This window comes from Salvelinus fontinalis, chromosome 15 (genome assembly GCF_029448725.1).
Source record: "Salvelinus fontinalis isolate EN_2023a chromosome 15, ASM2944872v1, whole genome shotgun sequence".
Taxonomy (NCBI): domain Eukaryota; kingdom Metazoa; phylum Chordata; class Actinopteri; order Salmoniformes; family Salmonidae; genus Salvelinus; species Salvelinus fontinalis.
This window is the reverse complement of record NC_074679.1, coordinates 37,248,407-37,266,601: the sequence shown is the minus strand read 5'-3', so window position 1 is coordinate 37,266,601 and position 18,195 is coordinate 37,248,407. Positions and strand designations below refer to the sequence as shown.

Below are 18,195 nucleotides of genomic sequence, written 5' to 3'. Positions count from 1 at the left end.
GTGTACCTGTACATAAAGTCTGTTGTGTTTAATGCATGTAGTCTGCATGTAATATTGTCTTGTTGGGTAAATTGTTTGCATGATAAACACATCTATTGTAAAACAAATAAAACACTTTATTGAAAGAAAGAAAAGTAATAAATATAGAATCATCAACAAAACGTAATTCATAAAGTACAGGTCAACATGCAAATGTATGGTACAGTATACAAAAGAAACTGGCTTTGGGAAAGCATTCTGTTGTAGGTACATAGAAGCTTAGCATCAGCAGTTGTGGCCTAGGAAAGAATTAATGGTACTTTTATTCCCTAAATATCATCCCTTACCTTTAACTAACATACATATAACTACTAGCCATATCAAGCAGAGAAGTGATTACTGTTTATACTGTATAAGTGTATTGTTGATGAGGGTGAAGGAATACCTTGGTCTATAGGTAACATTTATCATGTTTCTGTGCTTTTGGTTTGTTCAAGAAATACAAACTACATGAACCTTAACGTATTTCACTATAGTTACGAGACACATTGGAGAAAACATGAATATTCCAAACTAGTCACATCTTGAGAACCTATGAATGAATATGGTCTATTATTGAGAATAATGGTAGTGATATCAGACTATTTGAGTAAGGTAATATCCAACTTGATGATCTATGATAGTTTTCTGAGAACTCGTGAACCTACAATGCTATTGCCTTGTTAGCGTCTGCTGTACTCTGGTTGTGTTGAACAGTGACTAGCACTTTATTTTTTACTGTATTGTTTGTGTTGGCACTGGTATTTAATAATTTGGTAAAACTGATAGCTACTTTGAAGAATTCAACACAATTTACAACCGCCGAGTGGCACTTGATTGAATGAATCCCAAAGAAAAAATCAAGTAACTTATAGGTTATTACTGTGTAGTAACCATTTTATTTCTCAGTAAATACCTGGTAATTTCTGTACTGTAAAATAAAGTGCTATCTAGATGTTTCCTGTCTGGCTGGGGTTTTCAGCGAGCCCAAACAGCTTCTCTCTGCTACCTCTCCCTAGTTGGCCTCAGTGAAGTCCCTGCAGATGCCCCTTACAAGGGGCTGCTGGAACTGCTGCAAGCCAGTGAACTCCCTGGTGAAGAATGTGTGGCTATCCTTGGGCTCTGACGCCATAGTTTGCAGGTCATCCATTGGAGCCCAGGCCACCCCCACAGAGTAGATGGTGATCCCTGTAGAAGAGGGGGGAAGAGATGAGATCAAACGAGTGCTGTAATTTGAAGTGATTGAACTAGGAATAGGAAGAGCATCATCTAAGAAATCTGTTCAGTGTGATTATCTTATAGCTGCTGTCATTGTCGCTAAAACCTATTTCTCTACTAATAGCACTCAATGTGACAAAACATTTCAGCTTAGCTCTGTTTTTATTATGTCATACAAACATATTTTGATCTTGTTCTACATGCTAGCCCGACACATGGTAATACTTTTGCCAAAAGGGAATCCACACACCTTCCTTCTGGGCGGCCAGGGCCGGCCCTCTGACGTCATCATAGGACTGTCCGTCAGTGACCACTATGAGGAAGTTCCTCCCAGGGCCAGCCTTGCGGGCCAGGAACAGGTTCTGGGTAGCGTAGGCAACGGCGTCTCCCGTGGCCGTGCCACCACTCATGTAGGGGATCCCCTGCAGGGCCCTGAGGGCATCATCCTTCACTGGGTAGTCGTACATGTTAAACTCCATCCGCTGGTCATAGGTGAACTGGACTGCCCCAACACGTGACCCTATGTCTGAGATGTCGAAGCTACGGGCCACGGCGGTAATGAAGTCCAAGATCAGGCGGAAGTTCCCCTCCCCGACGCTGCTGGAGCCGTCAATGAGGAAGCCCAGGTTGACCGAGTTGTAGCAGGTCTTGGAGCAGAGGAGCTGGTCCACTGAGCACAACTTCTGGGCCAGGGGCTTCACATGCTTGGTGGTGCCGAACCAACTGGGTATGGCATATGTGAAGTAGCCGTTGTCCTTGCACACTGCCTGGCATGGCACACACAAACACAGTCAGTCAGTGACATATCATCATGTAGATTAGAACACAACAGCTATGGCTGGATACTGTAAGTGATGACATCACTGTGATATAGGCCGGCGAATTGATCTTTGCATTACAGTATGTGGTGCCCAGCAAAATCTGCTAACGACTATGGGCAGGGCCAGAACATCATCTATTTTTCAAACCACTAAAGTAGAACAGGATGCAGCCAATAAGACAGAGTACCACAGAGTCACGTGTCTCTTGGCTCCCTGCTCACCTTCTTCATGTAGTCCTTGTCTCTGACCATGCCTAGCTCCTCCAGGGCAGGCTTGGCCACTGGCACCAGGAACACGTTGATACCAGACTCTCTGGCCAGCACGGCCGCATCTTCCAGGTCGTCTGAGGGCCAGCCATCTATAAACACCACTATGACCCTGGGGTGACCTCTCCTCACCCCAGTCTGGAAGAAGGACTCCACCGTGTGCATGATGGCCTTACCTGTGGGGACCAGACAGACAGCATTGTCTCAGATGAGCTTTGTCGGGAATCCCCACTACATTTGGCTGATGTGAAAAATTAGCTGGTGATATGTATTGTATTCCTGTGTATATATTCGTCCCGTTCCTCTCATATCCATTTCTCCTCCGAATGGGGAAATAGTATTATATACTGGTCGTATAGCATGCAAATCCATCATGTGGTACTATGTGTATACCAGCAATAAAAATCCGTAAGAACCTGTGTTAGTGTTTCCTCCCAGGTATGCTATCTCTTTGATGGCAAACACCACATCTTTGGGTTGAGTATAGTTAGTCAGGAGAAATTCTGTCCGAGGAGTGTCACTGGAAGGACAAGAGCGCTGTGTTAGCTTCATACAATACGGTACTGTTTTGCTATGGAGTTAGTGGCTAAATGATAACACCTAATTGGAAAATGTGCTAATTGAACACCAAATGAACTGACTCACCTAGCTTGCACCACACCAAGATGTGGTCCATTCGGTCCAATCCTTAGCATCACCGCTAACTTGCTGATGAAGTTCTTCTGAAGGTTGAAGCGACGCTGCCCAATGTTGTTGCTGCTATCCAGCAGCAGGGCTATCTCCATCTGGCAGTCTGGAATGAGAGAGCAAGACGTGGGCATTCTGGAAGCAAAATAAAATGTTCTACACAATCAAAGCAAAGCACAACATGACACAAACATACCTCTATTTCCTCCTGTAGTTATTTTCTTCACTGGCTTCATTAATGTTTTCTTCACTACAAGACAGACAGGCTCTGGTTACTGCACGTGGTGCTCGTACATGTTAAGAGTTTCAATAAAATACCCTTATCTGTAATGTAAATAAGGAAGACAGGTATCTCTGTGGAATACTTGGTAGCTCTGGAGGGTCTAAAAACAGAACCATTTAGTAATGAAGATATCAAGTAATTGTACTTTTGGATACATAGTCAGCACTGAAATTCAACTTCTAGTAAGGTATGAGGACCAAGAGAGGATGTGTCCATAAAACATAATGCATGTCCCATGCAGTATTGGTGACCATCATGTGCAGTTTAATCTACATGTTAGAATTGTACCTAGTCCTGGTCCTGATGCAGGTAGGACAGTTGTGGCTATCTGGGAGGACACCTCCTGGGGCACATGAACAGATTCTGACAACAGAGAGTCAAATGTTTTATCAAAACGTGTCATTAATGAAAAATCACTTCATTGCAAATCATTCAGAACATCAACATTGAATATCATTAAATACCATTCGAGTCATTCTTCATGCCTACTCAGCCTTCAAGTCACATTTTCCCCTGTGGAATGTACAATATTAAACATGTTTGGTATTTGGCGCCACCTACGGGCCACAGTGAATGATGCGGTCCACCTGGACAGGGCCTGAGATTGGACTCCATGGGAGTAGGAGCCGAGGTAGTTCTGTCTGCCTTGCAGTTTTTGGACCTTCACTGGTCCCCCCGAGGACCTTATCACCCCCCTGAGAGAAGTGGTCAAACACAGTGAAAAATGTAAATGAGTAGTAAGCGGCCAGTCACTGTAAACTTTGAGGGAAGGGAAGATAGACGAAGAATGCAGATGCTGTAGAAGCTATACTGACTCTCTCTGTACATCAATACTCTGAGAAAGAAAAGAAGGTGATTGAGGTGAAACTTTATAGCGTGTGCATTAGCCAAACATTATCCCTCTCCTGGCCTACACAAAGCCTCTTATTCTTAGCCCTGCTATTGATCTCCTCCAGCCTTACTGGTGCACGGCTGCGCCACACACGCTGGACACGGCGGCGTACACCCGAGAACCAAACACAGACACCCTCCAGAGGGTGCAGTTAGGCGGACAGAGGACCAACTGCTTCTCCTCAGTCAGGTCTGCCCCACGGGTCGTACAGGTAATGGGGGTGGTAACTGAGACAGAAAGACAGAGACAGAAAGAGAGAGATAGAGCGAGAGAATAAATGGAGAATTCTGAATACTGCCGGCACTCTATGTGTTTTCTGTCAGGTAGCCTATACCTATTAGTTCGGTATGGCTTTCCCTTCCTCGGAGCCACAACTCGATACCAAAGCCTGCAGGCTATAATAAAGAACAACTCTGAAGACAAAATACCCTCAGTCACACTTCTATGATAATTACATTTTGAAGAAAAATCATAAACATTACCGTTTGCTTTTGAGGAATTTCATCCAAATCAAACAGAGACTGGGCTTACCATTGAACATGTCTCTGAGCCAAAAGCCACAAGGCTAGAGCAGTGGCTCTCAACAATAACATACTAACACTTCTGCCTTAATTAAATAAGTATCATATTTTGTTTGGGAGTCTGCCAAGTAAAACTAAAAGTCTTCCAAGTAAAACTGACTGGTTAACAAATGAAATAAATCCACTGATACAACACGATGAAATATATATTTTTCTCCACATACAGCAGCTACTGTTCATCAATAGACTCTCCCATTTCTAAATATTTGACTATCTTGCTGAGCTGTGCAGTTCTCAACTGTCTCCCTGTGGGACTACATTGGATCAAATTAAGATGAGAAACATTAATGAACACATTGTAAATTCACAGAAAACTAGTAGTATCACATCTACAGTATCTCATCTGCCTAATATTGACAGAGAAAAAAAACTATGTGTTTATGAGATTCAAACCACTAACCACTTGAGTCAGATCCAGATGCTCTGCGTGTCAGAGACAGAATGCCTGTGGGAATTAAACAAAGTGATCATTGAAGCTTTACAATACTGTCAAAGTTCACTCAATAATATTGAATATGCATTCATGAAATCTTAGTTACATATTATAGTTCATTACACAAAAAGCTTTTACATATATATATATATTTTTTTGCACAGTACTAATTTCATCATTATGACACAAAACTCTACAATGCCTTTTGATCAGATATGACCGTTTTTAAATTATTCCATTCCATTGTCCTTTTGAGTGAAACTGAAAAATACATTTCCTAGACAACTCATACAAGGTAGATGATGTGGCACATTCAGTGTGTCAATTGCACCAACCAGTGCTTACCTAACAGGTGTAGAACAGCAAACAAAATTGGCATGATGACCCAAACACCTACAATATAATAAGCAACCAGGGAAACATTTTAATTTTTTTCAATAATTAGCGATATACAATTACTAGTAGTAATTGATAAGACGAAATGCATAAGAAAAAAGCACATCAACTAACAATGCAATAAAACAGGTTTTTAGTTTTTGGTTATCAATTCATAGAAAAGTACGCCACTCTTGTTTAGACAAGTTAGATATCTGCAGCTTGGACGGTGTTCAGTCATGCGTTCAACACAACAGAGCATCTCTGTCTCTATGGGATTAAAGCTGAAAGTATGAAAACACATTCATTACAGCCCCCCCCCCCCCCCCCCCCCCACACCACACACCACACACACACACAAAAACACAAACCAAAAATCCACCTTACAGACAAGTTGTAGAATAAGGTTTCCTTGAGATCTAAGATTCCATATGGCAGCTTCTTGCAGGGGGAAGGAAAAAGGTGCTATTCCCTGGAAGTGTGTAGTATTCCTGGGATCACATCTGAACCTCCAGAGAGAGCTGGCTCCTTAAATAATGTCCTCAAACTTCCCAGTCATCTCCCTGTGACATCAGAGGAGGAGGGGTCTACTAGAGACCTGAGTTCAACCTGAGACATCTGAACCAAGCAGCCAGGACAATAAGGTGGCCTCAAAATTAACCAGAAATGACATATGAGTCAAATAAAGTGAGGTTGACGTTATGATTGCAGGTACTTTGTTAGAATATAAAGCAGATTAAGAAATCAAAGTAATTAAACATAACAGTAGAAGACTGTTCAGTGGGCAATCATATTGTACCAGACAAATACTACGGGGATCACATATATTGAAACATCTGCATTCAATTCTGTAAATTGCTTTGGATAAAAGTGTCTGCTAATTGGCATAAAGACTCTACACACGGCAATCTATGCTGCCATGTGCTTTGGTGACCACATTAGAATCCTCAGGTCTTCACTTACTTCTAGAAGCTAGTATGTACAGTGCTGTCAGAAAGTATTCACATCCCTGGACCTTTTCCACATTTTGTTGTGTTACACCCTGAATTTTAAATGTGTTCAAATTAGATGTTTTGTCACTGATCTGCCCATGATGTCAAAGTGGAATGTTTTTTTTTTTGAGCTGAAATGTATTGAGTCAATAAGTATTCAACCCCTTTGTTATGGCAAGCCTAAATAAGTTCAGGTGTAAAAAATAAGTCATATGTACTCTTTTCTGTGTGCAATAATAGTGGTTAACACCATTTTTTTTTTATGTCTACCTCATCTCTGTACCCCACACATACAATTATCTGTAAGGTCCCTCAGTAGAGCAGTGAATTTCAAACACAGATTCAACCACAAAGACCAGCGAGGTTTTCCAATGCCTCGCAAAAAAAGCACACCCATTGGTAGATGGGTAAAAATAAAAAAGCAGACATTGAATATCCCTTTGAGCATGGTGGTTATTAATTACACTTTGGATGGTGTATCAATACACCCAGTCACTACAAAGATACAGGCATCCTTCCTAACTCAGTTGCCAGAGAGGAAGGAAACACCTCAGGGATTTCACCGTGAGGCCAACGGTGACTTTAAAACCTTTACAAAGTTTAATGGCTGTGATAGGAGAAAACTGAGGATAGATCAACAACACTGTAGTTACTCCATCATTCTAACCAAATTGACAAGAGTGAAAAGAGGGAATCTTGTAAAGAATACAAATACTCCAAAACATGCATCATGTTTGCAACAAGGCACTAAAGTAATACTGAAAAAAATGCAGCAAAGCAATTAACTTTTTGTCCTGCAAACAGTATTAAGTTTGTGGCAAATCTAATACAACACATTACTCGTAACACTCCATATTTTCAAACATAGTGGTGGCTACATCATATTATGGGTATGCTTGTAATCATTAAGGACTGGAGACTTTTTCAGGATAAACATTTACGGAATGGAGCTAAGCATAGGCAAAATTGTAAAGGAAAACCTGGTTCTTTCTGCTTTCCAGCAGACACTGGGAGATTAACTCACCTTTCAGCAGGATAGTAACCTAAAACACAAAGCCAAATCTACACGATGACAGTGAATGTTCCCAAGGTTACAGTTTTGACTTAAATCTACTTGAAAATATATGGCAAGACTTGAAAATGGCTGTCTAGCAATGATCAACAACCGACTTGACAGAGCTTGAAGAATTTTTTTAAAGAATAATGGGCAAGTGTTGCACAATACAGGTGTGGAAAACTCTTAGACTTACCCAGAAAGATTCACAGCTGTAATCACTGCCAAAGATTATTCAAACTTTTATTGACTCGGGGTAGAATATTAATGTAATCAAGATATATTAGTGAGGTTTTTTTCTTCTTCAAATGCTAGAATTTGAGTGTTTTGTGTAGAGCGTTGACCAAAAAAATTGCAATTAAATCCATTTTAATCCAATTTGTAAGACAACAAATTGTGGAATTAAGTCAAGGGGTGTGAGTATTTTCTGTGGGCACTGTACATGCTCCATAGATACACGTGTTCATCATTGTTATAAAAATCCCCATCCCTTTCACTGTCAGAGAGAAAAGGAAGAGGGGGTCACCATGACAACTTCTACAGCTGCCTGATATTCTCATCATGTCTTTCTGTCCTCCAGAACAGCAGAGTCTCATGTGCCATCCTCTCAATATTTTCTTCTGAACAGAGTCCTAGCGGAGCTCAGTGAAATCAATGTCAGACAGATAAACCAGGGATAACCTGAACCTCTCCTCTCGTTGAAGCCAAAGCCACTAGGATGCCATGGGACACCATTGTCCAGGTGTTAGTATGGCCTTTCACCATCACAGCATCAGTGTAGCCAGTGATTATGTTAATGTCAGCTTTAGTTGTTGTAGTTATGTCAAAAAGGCTACGATCACATAAATCACCTGGGGTGAAGTGTCGCCTGCCCTCACTGCTGACATTCAAAAAGAAGGAAAGAAAGAGATTCCATAAGAAGAAGGGGAGTATCTAAAACCTGTTCTATGGTGTCTGGGTACGCTCAAATCAAGCTCAGTTTGAAGTATTTGAAATAGTATTTGGTCTGATTTGACCTTGGAACTTTCCCTCAAGGTCAGAATGCGTTGTTCTCTCTGGGGACTGGGACACATATTCCACACATTCTAATGACACACATTTCATTACTCCTCCAGCGCTACATATAAACCTTTTGGTGCATGCATTTACAGTACATTACTCCGCCTAATTGAAAACACCAACAAACATTTCAGCATGGTATGAGTTATGATACTATAAAGCTAATGGAGAGTGTAGGCTTGGCTGGGTGTTTCTAAGTAAGCAGGTGATGGTCACAAGGAGAACTTGGCCTGTGACTCCATGCTCAGCCATGTGGGGTGAGACTGAGGAGCTGACTAAAAGGGAACTGACATAGCTGTTTCAGCATGGGCCAAGCAGAATGGGCCACTGTAATGTGTTTAGTATAATGGGAGACTTGATGGGAGAAACACAGCAACCTACTCAGAGTTCAAGGCTCATCCTCTGACCATGCCACCATAGACCAAGGCATATCAAATGCATTTATATTCCTTGCCATAGCCACAAGCAATAAGGCACATCAAATTGTTATTCATTTTGGTATGTACATTCTAAACAATTCAACATCCTGTGTACATGTATTTATTTTTATTTAACTAGGCAAGTCAGTTAAGAACAAATTTTTATTTACAATGACGGCATACCCCGGCCAAACCCGGACGATGCTGGGCCAATTGTGCGCCGCCCTATGAGACTCCCAATCACGGCCGGATGTGATTCAAGCTAGACTTGTGAATGCAAACTGCTTTCAAGTTCGAACCATGATGGTCCTATATCTGAGGGAAAATGTATGGTAATTTTCTATTAAAACATTGTCAAAGTAAAATGAATGAGAAACTATCATCTAAAAAGTTGAATAGCACATTTAAACGAACATAGATTAGAGATGCTCTTTCTTCCAGAAAGAGGGATTTCACTAACAAGCTGATGTTTTTGTGGTATTTTCTTGGAGAGGTGGATTGGTTCATTTTGTGTCACCATGCTCGTGGTGTTGGCAGGGCTGGGGTAGCTGTGTTTGGTCAGTTATGGGGACCCCTGATGGGTTATTGTGTGCCTGTCCCATGTCATTAGTCCTGCTGAAATTCCAGCTGCCGTGGAGCCCTGAGGTAACTTTCACTCAGAAGACACCAGTGTGTCCATAATGGCACCCTATTCCCTATAAAGTGCACTACTTTTGACCAGGGCCCGCGTCAAATGTAATGCACTAAATAGGGAATAGGTTGCCATTCGGACGCAGACACTGTGTTGTGGTTTATAATTACTCATAGAAGAGAAAGGGGACTTACGGCAGCCATTACCGTGTCATTATCTGAGACAGGCTGTTATTACAAAGGGAGACTATTGTTAACTTGTTCGGTTATAATTCCATTGTTGAACCCAACTGGATTAGTGGCTTGTGTTTGTTTTATTGAGGGGAGACTTGGTAATATTTATTCAGCAAACTCACTGGCTGACCAATAAAACCACAGCCTCTGGAGTGGAGGTACCCTCATACAGTATATCCTATATCCTTCCTAATTCCAGGCCACAGTACAGTACACAGTACTACAGTAATCCTACTTGTCATTTGCACATGACTTTACACTCTTTGATATTTATTGCAGTTCTTCTTTCACAGTCATTGTTTTTCTGTTACCCGTGTCTATGGAAGGTTGCTCTTGTTTCAGTGTGTTGTTGCGCTGCAATAAGGGGACAAATAAAGCTGTATTGAATTGAACAGTAACCTCATTCCATTCTGTGGTTGTTGTGTTGTTCTCTGCTTTCTCCTCTTGGTCCAACAGATTCAGCTGTGCTCCAGCCAGTCTCCCTGTGAGGGCTGGCTCACATTCTCCCAGTTTCCCAAGCTCCCTCAGGGCTCCCACAGGGCAGAGGGGGGACAAAACCCAGATTAGCGACTTCAGGTCAAGGCAGAGCCTTTTCTCACTTCTCCACCTCATTATTTCTGCACACAAGCCCTCTGTGAGTGACTGAGAATGAATGTACAACATCAGTGCCTGATATAACCCCCTTTGAGTCAAGTCATCGTTGATTGATGAGCTATTGGAAGTTATTTTTGGACGGCGTACAAACCTAAAACTAAAAAAAAATTAAAAAACGTTTAAAAAACTAATTATTCACAGCTTTAGAGTAACATGTAAAACAGTAAAACAAATATGATTTAACTCAGACCTTAAATTGATAGTGCCGCCACATACTGTAAATCATTCAACATCAGTGATTCCAAATAATTCAGGTGAGGCCAAAACCAATGTCTTCTCTTGATTTAAAAAAAAAAAGGTTACGTCCAGAGGGCTGCTGTACTTTGAGTAAAATGTACGTGTGTACAGGCGATCAGAGTGCTGTGGAGGTGAACAGTTAACAGTGACAGCTGATCTCCGCTGTAGCTCAGTACGTAGGACAAGAGAGAGTGTCAGAGAGACAGAGAGACAGAAACAGAGACAGAGAAACAAAGAGACAGAGCTCACAGGCGCCCAGAGTCACTGAGTTTCCTCAGGAACAGGCGATGACTGGGAGCCGGGGCTATCATCGGGGGCATAAGAGGACTCCTCTGGTTCTCCCCCCTCTCCTCCACACCCCTTTCACTACCCAGCTCTACCCCAGAGTCCAGGTCATCCACCCCTCCATTCACCTCCATAATGTCCAGGTCAATCTGCACCTCGTCTGGCCTGTGGGAGAGGTCCGGATTGTGGCGCAGGCAGTGGAACTGGGCTCTGAAGTCTTGTCTGAACTTGGAGTTCAGGCCCAGGTAGATGAAGGGGTTGTAGGAGCTGGCTGACTTAGCAAACAGGCTGGCCAGGATGCTGTGGAGAGGAGGCACCTGGTGACCACAGGCAGACCACATGGAGATGACTGCGTAGGGAGACCAGGCCAGCAGGAAGGCTGAACACAGGATCAGAGACACCTGGGGGAGGAGGAGGGAGTTGGTATAACATACACTCACACGGCAGTTTATTAGGTACACCCATCTAGTACCGGGTCGGACCCCCCTTTGCCTACATAACATCCTGAAATGTTCCGGGCACGGATTCTACAAGTCAGAAACGTTCCACAGGGATGTTGGTCCATGCTGGCATCACGCAGTTGCTGCAGACTGGATGGTGGTACACCATCAAAAGGAATTAAGATTCGTCGGACCAGGCAATGTTTTTCCATTCCTCAATTTGTCCTGTGTTGGTGATCGCGTGCCCACTGGAGCCGCTTCTTGTTGTTTTTAGCTGATAGGAGTGGAACGTTGTGTGGTCGTCTGCTGCAATAGCCCATCCGTGATGCCGTTCTGCACACCACTGCACCGTTATTTGCCTGTTTGTGGCCCGCCTGATTCTTGACATTCTCCTTTGAACTCTCATCAACGAGTTTTCACTCACAGGACTGCCGCTAACTGGATGTTTTTTGTTTGTCGCACCATTCTCTGGAAACCCTAGACACTGTCATGCGTGAACAGCCCAGGAGGGCGACCGTTTCTGAGATACTGTATCTGGCGAGTCTGGCACGGACGATCATACCGCGCTCAAAGTCGCTTAGGTCACTCGTTTTGCCCATTCTAATGTTCAAACGAACAGTAACTGGATGCCTTGATGCCTGCTTTATATAGCAAGCCACGTCCATGTGACTCAGTGTCTGTGGGAGCGATCCATGTTCGTGAACGGTGTGGTGTACCTAATAAACTGTCCGTTGGGTGTACACTACATGCATAGCCACAAACACTGACCTAACCAATACCTTCTGAAGGCAGAATAACCTTGCATTGGACTAAAATTATAATGTAATCAAAGCAGTGTATAGCTAAAAGAGCAGACCATCGGCAGACACAATGCTCGATTAAATTTGTACTTTGAATCCCACAGCATTCACCATTATGTAACATGTACCAAATCCTGCAGCTATTAATTGTTTGTAGACTGGGAGCTCCCTCACTCACTGTTGTTATATTGCGCTCCATCTGTTTCTCTCTCTCGCTGACCGCTCCCCCTCTGCTGGACTTGTGGCTGTTGTTGACCGTCCGGATGATGGACACGTAGGAGAACCATATGACCACGAATGGGATGAAAAAGTTGAAGGTGAAGATGAGGATGACGTAGAGTCTGTACGACACAGAGAACCTGGCCTGGACCCAGTCTATCTCACACGTCCCATACTTACGAGCTGCAAGGTGGAAAACAAAGAATTGATCAGGTTGATTGGTTATAATGATCATTGATCAATCAACTCCTTTTAACCACATATTTTTGTATGTGCATATATTACAACAAATATACACACAATTATGAGGACACCCCATCAAATTAGTAGATTGGGCTATTTCAGCCACACCCATTTCTGACAGGTATATAAAATTGAACATACAGCCATGCGATCTCCATAGACAAACATTGGCAGTAGAATGGCCTTACTGAAGAGCTCAGTGACTTTCAACGTGGCACCGTCATAGGATGCCACCTTTCCAACAAGTCAGTTCGTCAAATTTCTGCCCTGCTAGAGCTGTCCTGGTCAACTGTAAGAGCTGTTATTGTGAAGTGGAAACGTCTAGGAGCAACAACAGCTCATCCACAAAGTGGTAGGCCACACAAGCTCACAGAACGAGACTGCCTAGTGCTGAAGCGCGTAGCGCATAAAAATAATCTGTCCTCGGTTGCAACACTCACTACTGAGTTCCAAACTGCCTCTGGAAGAAACATCAGCAAAAGAACTGTTCGTCTGGAGATTCATGAAATGGGTTTCTATGGCCGAGCAGCCGCATACAAGCCTAAGATCACCATTCGCAAAGCCAAGTGTCGCCTCGAGTGGTGTAAAGCTCGCCGCCATTGGATTCTGGAGTGGTGGAAACGAGTTCTCTGGAGTGATGAATCACGCTTCACCATCTGGCAGTCCGTCGGACGAATCAGGGTTTGGCGGAGGCCAAAAGAAAGCTACCTACCCCAATTCATAGTGCCAACTGTAAAGCTTGGTGGATGAGGAATAATGGTCTGTGACTGTTTTTCATGCTTTTGGCTAGGCCCCTTAGTTCCAGTGATGGGAAATCTTAACACTACAGCATACAATGACATTCTACATGATTCCAACTTTGTGGCAACAGTTTGAGGAAGGTCCTTCCTGTTTCAGTATGACAATGCCCCTGTGCACAAAGCGAGGTCCATACAGAAAGGGTTTGTTGAGATCTGTGTGGAAGAACTTGACTGGCCTGCACAGAGCCCTGACCTCAACCCCATGGAACAACTTTCTGATGAATTGGAACGCCGACTGTGAGCCAGGCCTAATCTCCAGCACAAGTGCCCGACCTCACTAATGCTCGTGGCTGAACGGAAGCAAGTCCCCGCAGCAATGTTCCAACAACTATTGGAAAGCTTTCCCAGAAGAGCGAAGGAGGTTGTAGCAGCAAAGGGAGGACCAACGCCATATTAATGCCCATGATTTTGGAATAAGATGTTCGACAAGCAGGTGTCCACATACACTACATGACCAGAAGAATCTACTTTATCAGAGAGGTGAACGAGATGCCCACAATGTCACCGATGTTCTCATGCTGTTTCCCTAGGTCTGGGATTTCAGAGACTACACTGAGAGGGTCCTACCTGTGTAACTCCCCCAGCCCACCAATGGCGCTCCAGCCCAGAAGAGGGCACACAGCCACACTGCCACAATCACCACGGCAACATTACAGTGGTTATTATAATGAGCTGAAAGACAAGACATGTAGTTACTAAACAGAGATGGTATTATATGACGAAACATGGGGAAGAAACAAATGATTTGGTGATTTCACAAAAAACAAGTAGCGCAACTGAGATTATATTTATGATTCTCTCTCTAATAGTTCCATCTGTGCCATCTAGCCGGCGGTCAGGGAGCACTGAACAGCATAAGGCCTTAACCTGGAGCAGCAGAATAATAGAGTTTATAGTGGCTGCCATTGAGCCAGGGTGCCCTGCCCTGAGCAACTTGACCAGGGGGAGCTTCAGCCCCAACCCTGCATGTCCTGGCATGGGACCTAGCCAGCAACCCTCAGGCTTGGCAGGGCCACAGCATAGACTACATACCATAGCTGGGCTGGCATCCTTTGATGTAGCGAACGACACTGATGGATGTCAGTGTGTTGATGCTGATGAGCCCAAAGAGCATGATCAGGAAGCCGTCCACCTGACGGACACACACACACACACACACACACACACACACACACACACACACACACACACACACACACACACACACACACACACACACAGATTAGGATGAAGTGCCTGCAGCTCTCTGCCAACCTGAGGGAACGGAAGGAATCTTTCCAAACCATGTTGTGTCATCACCCTCTAACCAGACTCTCAGGGTATAAGCCAGGTAGACTGACTAATGCAGGATAGAAACACACACTCATCTCTGGTGGAATGTGATGTTTTTCTTTCTGTCATTTATTCCAGTCGTCTGTCAAGTGGAGTGGTGGGAGTCCTGGGTAGCCACGGTAACAGTACTAAGGGAAGTTGCTTTAATTTCCTGTAAAACTGATACTTTGTTTCGTAATAGTCTAAAAATGCTAAGTTACAATACCATATAAAATATTGTATTGTACAAGTTGTCCTTGAGCTTATTCAGATCAGAGAATCACCTCTTGATTTCTCCCTGAAATTCTAAGATGTTATTGTGCTGATCTTATCTGTGTAGCTCTAATGTAGTTTTGTGTTGAATTTCCCAAGATCTGGGATAATGTCAAAAATGCTTTCAATGTAAATCTATTTAGTGCTCTTGAATCTCATTCAAGGCATTAAAATAATAATTAAATAATAACTAGAATTACAAATCTTCTTATAAGTCCATATGGGTAATATGAATCAACCAATAAGAAAAAACTACCAACCAACGTTCCTACTGTACCTGGCAGGTCCAGATGGTCTTGATCAGCAGGCCGTCGTCCCTGAACAAGTTGAAGACTTCCAGTATCCCTCTGGAGTAGCCGAAGATCGCGACACCAGCGTCGGACACAGCCAGATTGAGAGTGAGGAAGTCCTGTGGCTCCAGACTGTGTCTCTGCTTGACCAACAGTAGAATCACCACTCCATTACCTAGACAGGAGAGCCACCCTGAAATTGTAAACAAAAAAACGTATAACATTATCATAACAATGTCACAACAAAGTCACCCACAGGGTTGGGGAGTAACTAATTACATGTAATTAGTTCAATGTTATCTGATTACAAAAAAAGGAACTGTAATCAGATACGTTACCTGGAAAAACACATTGTAATCAGATTACAGATACTTTGAAAAACTAGATTACTTTTAAATTCACAAATCAAATCAAATTTGATTTGTCACAAGCTGAATACAACAGGTGTAGACCTTACAGGGAAATGCTTACTTACAAGCCCTTAACCAACAATGCAGTTAAGAAAATACCTACAAAAAGTAAGAGAAGAATAACAAATAATTAAAGAGCGGCAGTAAATAACAATAGCGGGGCTATATACAGGGGGTACCGGTACAAAGTCAATGTGCGGGGGTACCGGTGTCGAGGTAATTGAGATAATATGTACATGTAGGTAGAGTTATTAAAGTGACTATGCATAGATAATAACAGAGAGTAACAGCAGCGTGGGGGGGGGGGGGGGGGGGTTGCAATGCAAATAGTCTGGGTAGCCATTTGATTAGCTGTTCAGGAGACTTATAGCTTGGGGGTAGAAACTGTTTAGAAGCCTCTTGGACCTAGACTTGGCACTCCGGTACCGCTTGCCATGCGGTAGCAGAGAGAACAGTCTATGACTAGGGTGGCCGGAGTTTTTGACAATTTTTAGGCCTTCCTCTGACACCGCCTGGTATAGAGGTCCTGGGTAGCAGGCAGCTTGGCCCCAGTGATGTACTGGACCATACGCACTACCCTCGGTAGTGGCTTGCGGTCGGAGGCTGAGCAGTTGCCATACCAGGCGGTGATGCAACCAGTCAGGATGCTTTCAATGGTGCAGCTGTAGAACCTTTTGAGGATCTGAGGACCCATGTCTAATCTTTTTAGTGTCCTGAGGGGGAATAGATTTTGTCGTGCCCTCTTCTCGACTGTCTTGGTGTGCTCGGACCATGATAGTTTGTTGGTGATGTGGACGCCAAGGAACTTGAAGCTCTCAACCTGCTCCACTACAGCCCCATTGATGAGAATGGGGGCATGCTCTGTCCTCCTTTTCCTGTAGTCCACAATCATCTCCTTTGTCTTGATCACGTTGAGGGAGAGGTTGTTGTCCTTGCACCACAAGGTCAGGTCTCTGACCTCCTCCCTATCGGACGTCTCATCGTTGATCAAGCTTACCACTGTTGTGTCATCTGCAAACTTAATGATGGTGTTGGAGTCGTACCTGGCCGTGGAGTCGTACCTGGGCGTGCAGTCATGAGTGAACAGGGAGTACCCATACCGTTAAAGGATATTTGCGAAAAAATACATTTGACACCTTTTTGTTTTCTCAATTACACTAAATTCGGATTTGTTTTTAGAAAGGGTAAGTTTAAGTTTGTTCCACCTGAGCAAGTCAGAGTTTGATGGATCCTTTATGTCTCCTAATGCCTCTTAACGGGAAAGTAATCCAAAAGTTATCAGATTACATTACCGAGTTTGGGTAATCCAAAAATGATATTACTGATTACAATTTTGGACAGGCAACTAGTAACTGATTACATTTAGAAAGTGACCTACCCAACACTAACATAAGATTCCCCACTTATTTATTTTGTGAAAGTTGTCTACTCTATATTATCAACAGTATGGGAATACATCACTTTGGCAAGGTAAACAGAATAATTACCTAGTATCAACAAGTAAACACCAACAGCAGTCTCCCCCTCGGCTGACAACCTGTAGACAGATACATTAGGAGGGAATATGTTGGTGTCCTCCATCAGCACCCTCATCTTCTGAGCACCTCACGGCCAAGATCCAAGCTTTTATGACGGTCTCATTTCAAACACACATCGTCTGAAGACCCCGGTCTGTTCTGATCCAGGACAGCTGCAGTGAGTGGTGTCCCAAGCACCCCTCAGGTAGATGGTAACATTCTCTGTCGTAATTCCAACCGAGACAGAGTTGAGAATCCCCCTCTCAGTCTCTCCATAGAATGACCCTGTCTGTGTATGCAAGGCAGGTGTACAGTAATAGAACTGGCATGGTTGTGTCCTACATACATTAGCCTAATCCCTTGATCCGGTTAATGAGAGTGTCTGATGCAACGCTAGCCACGGAAGTCAGGTCAGCTAATAATACACTTCGATACATACTTTGATTGGTGGCACCTAAAGCTGGTCAAGGTAGCAGTCTTAGTCTATGGTGTTGGGCAATACAGAAAATAAACAGCAGCACCTTGTATAGTGGTGAGTTCTCCATGCTACAACTCTAGACAGCAACTAAACTGACACTGGCTTCTTGGCTCATTCGAGATCAGCTCCAACTCGCCTAAGGGGAACGGACACAGACAAACGGGGCTATTTGTAGACTGTAAATATTATTTATTTGTATCCGTGTTCGCTGCAAGAGGAAGAAGTCTAGTAAAACACCCTGTCCTGATCCTGAATAAGATTAAACAAAGGACAAGT

The 18,195-nt window shown here is 43.4% G+C and overlaps 2 protein-coding genes across 3 annotated transcripts; both read right to left on the bottom strand.

Moving 5' to 3' along the window:
• Positions 1-95: 95 nt before the first annotated feature.
• Positions 96-7,060, bottom strand: coch (coagulation factor C homolog, cochlin (Limulus polyphemus)). The gene is made up of 12 exons (XM_055863637.1): positions 5,962-7,060; positions 5,545-5,592; positions 5,167-5,211; positions 4,256-4,412; positions 3,855-3,988; positions 3,582-3,656; positions 3,207-3,260; positions 2,969-3,116; positions 2,740-2,843; positions 2,279-2,499; positions 1,487-2,003; positions 96-1,206 (listed from the first exon to the last, which is right to left on the bottom strand). Exons 2-12 carry the CDS (start codon positions 5,576-5,578, stop codon positions 1,034-1,036), a joined length of 1,662 nt encoding a protein of 553 aa, XP_055719612.1. The 5' UTR covers positions 5,579-5,592; positions 5,962-7,060; the 3' UTR covers positions 96-1,033.
• An 83-nt stretch (positions 7,061-7,143) lies between these two features.
• Positions 7,144-18,149, bottom strand: opn6b (opsin 6, group member b). Of its 2 annotated transcripts, XM_055863639.1 has the most exons (6): positions 17,412-18,149; positions 15,502-15,707; positions 14,673-14,772; positions 14,208-14,312; positions 12,557-12,780; positions 7,144-11,539 (listed from the first exon to the last, which is right to left on the bottom strand). In XM_055863639.1, exons 1-6 carry the CDS (start codon positions 17,515-17,517, stop codon positions 11,099-11,101), a joined length of 1,182 nt encoding a protein of 393 aa, XP_055719614.1. In that variant the 5' UTR covers positions 17,518-18,149; the 3' UTR covers positions 7,144-11,098. The 2 variants fall into 2 exon arrangements, with proteins under 2 accessions (XP_055719614.1, XP_055719613.1); XM_055863638.1 differs by lacking the exons at positions 14,208-14,312; positions 17,412-18,149 and having other exon boundaries at positions 15,502-16,229.
• Positions 18,150-18,195: the final 46 nt, after the last annotated feature.

Coding starts and splice junctions, on each gene's coding strand:
- coch (XM_055863637.1), bottom strand. CDS start 5,578: ATGCCAATTTTGTTTGCTGTTCTACACCTGTTAG. Junction 3,989..4,255: donor TGTGGCGCAGCCGTGCACCA/GTAAGGCTGGAG, acceptor CACTTCTCTCAG/GGGGGTGATAAGGTCCTCGG. Junction 3,117..3,206: donor AACTACAGGAGGAAATAGAG/GTATGTTTGTGT, acceptor CTCTCATTCCAG/ACTGCCAGATGGAGATAGCC.
- opn6b (XM_055863639.1), bottom strand. CDS start 17,517: ATGAGGGTGCTGATGGAGGACACCAACATATTCCCTCCTAATGTATCT. Junction 14,313..14,672: donor AGGATGCCAGCCCAGCTATG/GTATGTAGTCTA, acceptor CTTGTCTTTCAG/CTCATTATAATAACCACTGT. Junction 11,540..12,556: donor TGGAGCGCAATATAACAACA/GTGAGTGAGGGA, acceptor CTCCTCCCCCAG/GTGTCTCTGATCCTGTGTTC.